General features: G+C 42.5%; 1 protein-coding gene across 1 annotated transcript in view; it reads right to left on the minus strand.

Annotated features, from left to right (window-relative positions):
* Nucleotides 1-3722: 3722 nt before the first annotated feature.
* The window catches only part of LOC111231818 (nuclear factor 1 A-type-like), a gene marked incomplete at its 5' end in the record, with an annotated part of 37709 nt that continues 31529 nt past the window's right edge, over nucleotides 3723-9902 (minus strand). The window contains one exon of the mRNA XM_022759055.1: nucleotides 3723-4606. Within this exon, the coding sequence (XP_022614776.1) occupies nucleotides 4592-4606 (15 nt within the window). The remainder of the gene's footprint in view (nucleotides 4607-9902) is intronic.

The following is a 9902-nucleotide window of genomic DNA, read 5'->3' on the forward strand; positions in this document are numbered from 1 at the left end:
AAGAGTGAGGTTGCGTTCCAATCCATAGTGTACATAAACAGTGCTCCTTGCTCCCTGCTCAGGGAATATCAGTTAAGGGAACTTCCCTCAACAAAATTACTTCATTCGGAGCACCTTGCAATGTCATAAACGCAGACATCCTCCTTCCTCCATGCGTCACCCTGGTAACGTAAACACCTCGGATACGTTTTGCTGCTACCGTGGACATTTTACACTACTGAAATAAAATATTGAATATTGAATATATATTGATCAAAAACTGATACCATTACAAAACCTGTTATATTTAATTGTATGTAACTTGGGAATAAATGTGATTTGATTGATTTACAAGATGTTGTCCATTGTCGTTTTTGGCGCACCTGCGAGGCGCAATGACTGATGGGTAATCTTGTCAACTTCTGGCGAATTGATGAATGGTTGTTCAGTTATTCCCTGCTCAGTTCATAGGTCCCTTTGAACTGAGCACCTTTTGCTCCCTACGGTTTGGAATCTTACTTAACATGGCTGTATACCCTGTGCAGTCCACTTCGCAGGGAACTACTAGGTGATTGGAACGCACCTTGACAGAAAGGTGTGTTTTTAGTGTATCACTCTATCCTCACAGACATCAACTTCACTGTGTACATATCTTCTGAAAAACACATTTTTCCTACTGTATGGTATAAAGAATAACAGTTGTTTTTAAAAAATTTTTTTTTTTATCTAATCACCACCACACTTATTATGTATAGTTAGGTTTTTTTCTAAGTTTTAAAGTGGACTGTTAGGGGGCAGGGAACAACATAGCCTGTGTTAGCTAGGCTGAAGCAAATACCTTTAGATGCTAAAATAAACATGTCATACAATAAACGTTGTCATCCAAACTGTTTTAACTACTGAACTACACTGTTATAGACTGGGGAATAAACTGAAACTGAAAACTGAACTAAACTGTTTCAGCTGCTAAACTCAACAGTTAGTTCACTGATTCAAAGTGTCTTAGACACTAAACTTAGCTGCTAGCTAGCTGAACTATTTTAACTACTAAACTTTACTGTTGGGGACTGAACTCTACCTAATCTCATTCAAACTGTTTTAGCTGGTAAACTGAACTCTTGAGAACTAGGGAATAAACTGAACTCTTAGATAAATTGAACTTAACTGTTTTAGCCGCTAAACTCAACAGTTAGCTAACCTCATTAAAAGTGTTTTAGCTACTAAAACTAGAGCTAGTTAATTAAAAAAATGCTATAATAAACTGAAAGGATGCAGTTTTCAAAAGGTAACCCAAACTTAACGTAACCTAACCAAACGTTAACTAACCTGATTCAAAGTGTTTAACCACTAAACTATTAGCTAACTTGAATCAGTCACTTTTTGGCTAAACTGAATTTTGCTTATTTGAACCAAACATTTTTAGCAGTTAAAATAGCTTGTTAGCTAACTGGAACTAAATAGTTTATCTGCTAAACTTAACTATTACGTAGTAAACCAAACTATTAGATAAACTGATAGCAGTTAGCTCACCTGATTTTAAATGTTTTAGCAACCGAATTGCTAGCTAACTCAAATCAGTACATTTTTGCTCTTAAATTGAACTATTAACTAACTTGAACCAAAATTTTCTTAGGAGCTAAAATGAACACTTAGCAAAGCTGAACCAAACCTAACGGGAGCTAACCTGATTCAAAGTGTGTATGCCACTAAACCGTTAGCTAACTTATATCTGTTACCTTTCAGCTAAACTGAACTTAGAAAATTTGACCCAAACCTCAGACTTTATGCTCATTTCACAAAAATTCAGCGTGTTGCCACTAGTTAGCAGAGATCTGGAGATGATTGACCTGATTGTAGCTGGTGTGGATTTTACCTGTGAGGTCTCTGCTCAGCACTGCAGGTAGGTGGGGGGAATGGGGGCAGAAAGCAGTGCAGTGCAGACCTCAGACCTTTTTATACTAAGAGTTTACCAGCGAGTAATTCTGGAAATCACAGCGTTCCTCTTCAGCTTTAACGCTTTGACATTAATTGCTCCAGTTACCTACAAAATCTCAGGTGTGGAGGGTGGAAGAAAAAAACAATAAAACAACTCTCCACATTGGATCTTGTGCACCCTCAGGACTGGACTGTAGCTCAAGGCACATTGATGAGGAACAATTGTTTTCGTGCAATTTGATAATGTACGGATGAAAGAGAGCGTTGTGGAACTGAAAAGCATAATTGATCTGTTGATGAAGGAAAAAGCAAGGAAGCAGGAAGGGAAGGAATAAGAAATAAAAAGAATGGAGAAATGCCGAGAAGCGAAGAGAGCTGGTTGTTTGTGAAGGAGAGAGATAGAAAAGGCCTTGACGGGGCCAAACTAATAGACGGCTGCTGGCAAGTGCCTGATGTTGGGTTTACAATATAGTGTCTTTATCTCACTAACTACATCATCTATGGAAAAATTTGTCACTAACACTAAAACATGCAGATTTTTTTGTTCTTTTTTTGTAAATTTTTCACTTAAATTCACTTTTGTTCGACGCTGGATGGTCGTAAGAGTGTATGTGTGTGTGTGTGAGTGTGTTTGTGTGCGTGCGTGTGTGTGTGTGTGTGTGTGTATATATATATTTATATATATAGTATAGGAAAGGAAAAACAAAACTGAAGTTCAACAAAATGGTAAGTTGCATGTGAAGCGCTCGGCTGTCTTGTCTATTTGTGGACGAAAGCTCCCAGAGAGTTACCCTCTGCTCTGCCTCTTTATCGCTAAACCTCACCCCCTGATTACACACTCGCGGGCCATTGGCCAACTGCAGGAATAAGTGCTTTTGATTGGACAGGAGCTCTAGGAGACCCGCCCAATCATTGGGCAGCCCGTTACCGGGTGGCACCCGTTAAAGATTATCTCGCCAACAGAAACCGGAGAAAACATGATTACTTTTAAGCTTAAATTCACTCGTTATATTTTCTCATGATTTTGCCTCATGAGAAATTCAAATTGCTTTTCTTTTCTTTTTTTAAAGTAAAACGATGTGCTCATTAAAATAAGTTAATCGCTTTGCGTTTTTTTTACTCTTAAACAAAATGAAAGGCAGACTTAAGCTGCAAGAAAAGCTTTAAAAAATGATTGTTTAAACTGATGATATTTCTTAAAGGGATTCTTGTTCTACCATGCTAACAGCTTTTCAAGATGAACAAACAACAAATAATAAACAATAAAAGTGAATACAGCTCCCCTTATTTCTCACAAGGCTATGGTTTCTAGTTCAACGCTGTGTTGTTGTCTTTTGTACCCCAATATTTTAGAGTCCCAGAGGTGTGAGCGGACTAGGAAGAAAAATATATATTTATATATACTTTTCAACAACTGTTTTCAACGAGCTATCTTACAAAGATATTTAACTATCCAACAGCTAGCCAACAAAATTGCACTTTCCTCATGATCAATATTCCACTGGTAAAGTTTTAGTCACTCATCTCTCTCCTGTCTGCCTGCTTCGTTTCGGACACCAGAGTTTTCTGCCCACCCTCAACATGCTGTAGCTTCACCCAGACTGGTGGATGGAAAGAGGAGGAGGAGGGGACCAGCTGAAATGACGGCTAAGAGAGAAAAATCAATGAGCCATGAAGCCAAAGCCTCCCAGATAAACGAGCTTGATCCACCAGTGTCTGGTCGCAACACATCAACAAACCCCTGCTTCCCCACGTTTATAACCCCCCTCCACCCGACCTCCCCCATCATCACCCCCATCCCTCCACGTGTAGTTCATGTTATTACTGTGAAACAGGAAGGGCGTCTGTTTGCACCCGCACCACCTCCCCGTCAGATCACGTCTTTCCATTAAGCACTGGTCTATGTCCTTGGAAAGAGCTTTGTCGGCTTCCTCCCTCCCTGACCTGCAACCAACCAGGGGGTGGGGTCAAGTGGGGGTGGAGTCCATCCCAGGAGGTGTGTGAGGGCTCAGGTGTGGGGAGGGGGCGGGGGTATTAGCTGGTGGTATCTGAGCCAGGTAACACCTCCTCCCTCCCTCCAACCACAGCACATCCTGTCCTGTCCCAACAACCAATCCGACCAAGCCATCGGAATCCATCGGGATGGGGGGGGTCGCGTGGTGGAAGTGGAGAGGACATTGTACCCCTGCAAGTCCACTGGATGCACACACTGCAGAGGATGATGGGAGAGTGTGTATGTGGTTTCTCCAGAAGGGAAGCTCTGTAATTCAGTCCTGCAGCGTTCCCAAAATTGAAGGCTCAGTCCCCCCACTAATTTTTCAGCCTGGTCTGGTTTCTGGGGAGTTGGGGAAGAGAGGAGGGGGGGTCTGGCACTAAATATGGACACTGACATATGAACCATATGTCTACAGGGAAGTCTTTGACATAGAGTTTACAGAGTGGGTGTTTAACACCAGGGTCGGGGTGCGTTTGATCCGCTGTAGCCATGCTGATGCTGCTGAGTCTCTGTATGGCGCTGGTGGGAGCGGAGTCAGGCGCAGAGGGGAATGGGAGGGCTGTAAGGGTGGGGCAAGACAGGGCTCTCTGTTGCAGCTGGCATCAAAGGTGAAATGTTGAGGAGGAGGCTGCAGCGATCTGTCGTACAGGTGGGTGGAGGATGGAGGGGCCTCTGGAGTCCTTATCCCAGGTACCACTGTGGAGAAAGAGAGGAATGTTACTGCAGACCCACATCCAGACCCAGACATGGTCTACTTCACCTCAGGTCCAGGTCAGGTTCACCTCAAAGACACTGTGAAATGACTGTAAGAACATCTTTAGTTTGTGGAACAGCTGGAATAACTTAGCAACATGAAACATCTGGAGAATCACAGCAATTAACCTATATTCCGTTGTATGAGAAATGAATTAATTCCAGCCATTTAGACCATTTACTTTTTTTTCCAAATGCACACGTCCAAAACCAGAATTCAAGAGAGACCCGTTCAAATATTTGATTTGGATGAATTTGTATTTACCTGCCTCAGAGTCACAACAGTATTTGAACACAGGTCCTTACTGTGGATATTCATGTTCCTCAGAGGTTTTCAGACTGAACGTGAAACTTACTGATTCCCTACAAAGTTAATGGACGTAAATTTTTTCTGAAGGTAAAGATGCATCTGAGCGAGTTAAATATTCACCTGGTGTTCACTTCCTGTTTGCTCTGGTCAACAAGAGGCCAAAACCTCCACTTCTATAACATACAAATCAAAAGCAGCTTTGACTTGTATTGTTGTTGTTGTTTGTGGCTGGAAAGTAGAAAAGTGTCGTTTACTGCTATGACTAACTTTTTGAGTCGTCTGACATTCAGTCAAGGTTTAACTTTACTGTGTAGCTGTGTGTGTCTTCACGAGTTGGATTATGTTTTTCAGATTTTATTCCTGCTCCCCAGAGGATGAACATGTTCAATTTGAATGAACACATGAGCTTTTCTCTGGTTCCATCCTCAGGACAAACTTTAACTTTGTTAAGGCTCTAAGAAAAAAGATAAATCATCAGTTTGTTTTGTGAAACACTTTCATATGGTGGCTGTTGGGAACACTGCCACCTGCAGGGGGCACCATCACCACTTCACATGTCTGATTTTATGATCCATCTCTGGCTTGGGACGGACCTGAGGAGATCTCAAACAGCACAATGTTTCTTCTGCCTTCAGATGGGAGTTTATGACACTTTCTCCCTGCACAATCACCAAACTGCGAGTGTGTGTGTGTGTGTGTGTGTGTGTGTGTGTGTGTGTGTAATCCATCTCTGATAGGCCGGTATCGATCGCCAAAGGTGCATCGTTCACGTTTCATGAATCTCTCACCGCTCTTCCTCTTCTTCCTCGCTGCCCCGCCGAGTTCAAGTTCATCCCCGCCTTACATCATGTCTGGTTGCTAGGGACAACCAGACGGCCCGGGACGTGACTACCATCGTCAAGGCAACCGCATCGCCCACCCCCCCACATATACCAACCCCCCCACCCCTCCTTCCTCTTCCTCTTTTTCTTTCTTTACATTCATCCACTCAATTGCTTTCTCCTCCCGTCCTGCTTTGCACTTCTTCACACACACACACACACACACACACACACACATACACACACACACACACACACACACACACACACACACACACACACAAAGGTATTGATTTGAAGTGAACATGCACACACCTTCACACGCACACGCTCTTAAAAAATTTACACGCAATTTAGAAAATGTGTTTTGGAATATTGAATGTAAAGTGGAAGTTTAAATAAAACACATGAAGGTAAATAGTTTCTCTTTGTGTGTGTGTGTGTGTGTGTGTGTATGTGTGTGTTGCAGGGTTTCTCTGCACTCAGACTTCAGTTGCTCCTGACTCGTTGTAATTCTATTGCTGTGTGTGTGCGTGTGTGTGTGTGTGTGTGTATGTGTGCAGTAGTGATAGAGGAGAAGACTGGAAGGTTAGTTTTTAATCAATACAACTTGCTGACGCTGGGACTTTTCTACCTCACTCGCTCGCTCCCTCTCTCTCCCCCTGTGTTTCCCTATGTCTCTCGCCTTCTTGCTCGCTCTCTGCACTGCAGCTCCTCCCTCTGTCCTGAGAAGACTCAGAGAAGATGAAACTCTCACAGGCCAGACAGTGTGTGTGTGTGTGTGTGTGTGTGTGTGTGTGTGTGTGTGTGTGTGTAGTGTTGTGTGTGTGTGTGTGTGTGTGTGTGTGTGTGTGTGTGTGGAGTAATGTTACCACACAGCGGGCTCATGCTGACAGCTGTGATTCAGACTGTAGATACTCATCACACAGAGACAGAGGAGAAGAAGAAGAGAGCGAGTGAGAGTAGCTCATATCTTAACAGAAGTTTGTTGAAAATGTGAATTAACACATGTATCCATCCACTGCTGTTGTCCACATATTAGTGTGTGTGTGTGTGTGTGGAGTAATGTTACCACACAGCGGGCTCATGCTGACAGCTGTGATTCAGACTGTAGATACTCATCACACAGAGACAGAGGAGAAGAAGAAGAGAGCGAGTGAGAGTAGCTCATATCTTAACAGAAGTTTGTTGAAAATGTGAATTAACACATGTATCCATCCACTGCTGTTGTCCACATATTAGGACACGTATGTTTGTTTCATATATTCATTTAAGGAACTGAGGTATCGCTGTGCACAGGCTTGATGTTTTTGTCAGGTTCTATTTTTTGTCTCTACAGTGAATGTTTAAGTCACACAGAAGAGGATTAGGACCACATGTGAAACTTTTTTTTTTTTTTTTTAGAATTCTGACTTTTTAACTCAGAATTCTGAAACTAAAGTCAGAATTCTTAAAGAAAAATGTTTCACATGTGGTTCTAATCCTCTTCTGTAAAGTCACATGCTTCATGTATGCCATGATTTATTCTCCAAGTCTGTTTCCATTGCACTTTGTCTCATTTTGCTTTTACCAATACACAAACTTTTCCATCTCAGCCAATCATAAAAAAAAAAAAAAAAAAAAAGACTTGCGTATGCAGCGTTTCCTCCCACAGGTTTTTTATTCACAAATTAAAAACGCACAGACTGATGCATTTAAAGCTCATATATGGTGATGTATGTTTTTTTTCTGAGCACTCTGTGTTATTAAAGATTAAGCCACAGAAACTGATTCAGAAACAGATTTCGGTAGATGCTTCAGGAGAGGTTTGACTGGTGACAGGCCATGTTCAGTCAGGTGTAGGGAATCATTCACTGCACTCAATATTATTTAATATTATTTCAGACCACAATGAGTGCAGGAAATTATAATTATCACATTTGTTTTATTCTATAGACGAACATTGTTTGGGTCAGGATCTTCTTTAATCTGCTGAGTTTATACTAACCTCGCTCTACCACTATAATCTCGCTCTCTCTGATAGTGTTTCAGTGTCTCTCGCCCAGACCCGTCTTGTCCTGAGTCAGCACTTCACACACACACAAAGAAACACGCACACATATACACACACCTTCACACAGTGTGGGTGAGTCATGGGGTGGGCGTGGTGTTTTTACTGCGTGTGTGTGCGTGTGTGTGTGTGTGTATGTGTGTGTGAACTTCATCTTGAGGACTGTGCGCAAATAGGACATAGAGACAGATGATGACTACACACACACACACACACACACACACTGCAACGTCTGCTCCTCAGATGAAACCTAACCACACACACACACACACACACACACACACACACGCACACACACACACACACACACACACGCACACACACACACACACACACACACGCACACACACACACACACACACACACGCACACACACACACACACACACACACGCACACACACACACACACACACACACAAACACACACACACACACACACACACTTATTGATCGGGTCATGGCTGTCTGTTGTATAGTGAGTATAGTGTTAGTGTGTGTGTGTGTGTGTGTGTGTTTGGTGCGTGAGTGCGTTGGTTGGCACGATGAGGTGCCAACTCCCTCCCTCCATCTTCGTCTCCATGGGCGACCGCCACTGTCGCCCACAGCAACCACCACGCTGACCCATGTGGGCACGATGCCCGCTCTCACACAATGCCAGTGCCATCTGCCCCCCACTCCCCAAAAACCTATACCCACACACACACACAGAGGAATGCACAGACTGTCCAGTTGGTCACCATGGCGATGGGGAGGAGGGAGTGTTTACTGTACTGTCGCATGGCTCTTGCTCTCTTAACAGAAGCCGAATGTCGACCGCCCACAGTGACTTTTGTTCCCGTCTCTGTGTGTGTTGTTATGTTGATGTTGTGTGTGTGTGTGTTGTTATGTTGATGTTGTGTGTGTCCTGCTCTGAGGTCATGTCTTTAATGCCACAGGGCTCTTCCTGTCTATATACTGCTTCTCATATACGCTACCTTAACCAACATTAGCTTGTTAAGACCATCAGGGGCAAAATATTCTCTTCAGTCACGAACAATAATCTCAACTCAACCCCAAAACCAGATGTCCCCAAGTCCCAAAATGTCCTCATACAATAGTCCTCAATTTTTAAAACATCCTCACAAAGACCTCTCTTACCTAAACCAAAGTCACTTTTATAGTGATATTTTTAAACACCAACATATAACAAGAATCCCTGGTCCCTGATCTCAAAAGGTCCTCATTTTCTAAAACTGTCCTCACTTTCCTAAATTGGCCACACTTTCAGAAATGTCCCTACTTTTCACCTTCCAAAAATATACACATTTTCTAGAATTTCCTCCAAAAACATCCACATTACAAAATTTTAACCGCAGCCTCTTAAAAATGTCCTCACTTTGTAAATGTCTTCGCTTCTGCAATATGTCAACATTCCCCAAAAATGGCGTCACTTTTTTTAAGTGTCCCCACTTCCTTAAAATGTCCTCAGGTTAAAAAAAATGTCCTTACTTTGTACAAATGTTCCCAGCTTTCCATCCAAACTTTTCCAAATTGCCCTAACTTTCTCAAAATGTGCACACATTATGAAAAATATCAGCACTTTTCATAACTTTGCACAAACAACTTTCCAGAAATGTCTTCATATATTAAAATGTCTTCTTTCATTAAAAAAATCCCTCTCAAAAATCAACCTCCCTCACAAAATTGTCCTCACAAAAGTTGCACTGACCTCCAATTTATAATTCCTAAAAAGAAGACGTTGTTTCTTTAAACGTAGATTTAGAAAAAACTCTGGACTCCTCATTAGTCTGAGAAGACAGAGAAGACAGAGACAACAACAACGTCCCACAGAGACAGAGAGGAATAAATAACAGGAGTCTGTTTCTGGCAGCGGTGACAAACACCTGGCTCATGTCTCCAGGAGTGTGTGTGTGTGGGTGTGTTTGTGTGTGTGTGTGTGTGTGTGCTGGCCTGTGACAGAGTCAATAAATCGACAGCCTCGTTCACTGCGGGCCACCACACACACACACACACACACACACACACACACACACACACACACACACACACACACACAC

This window comes from Seriola dumerili, unplaced genomic scaffold (assembly GCF_002260705.1).
Source record: "Seriola dumerili isolate Sdu_G_001 unplaced genomic scaffold, Sdu_1.0 BDQW01000319.1, whole genome shotgun sequence".
Classification (NCBI taxonomy): Eukaryota; Metazoa; Chordata; class Actinopteri; order Carangiformes; family Carangidae; genus Seriola; species Seriola dumerili.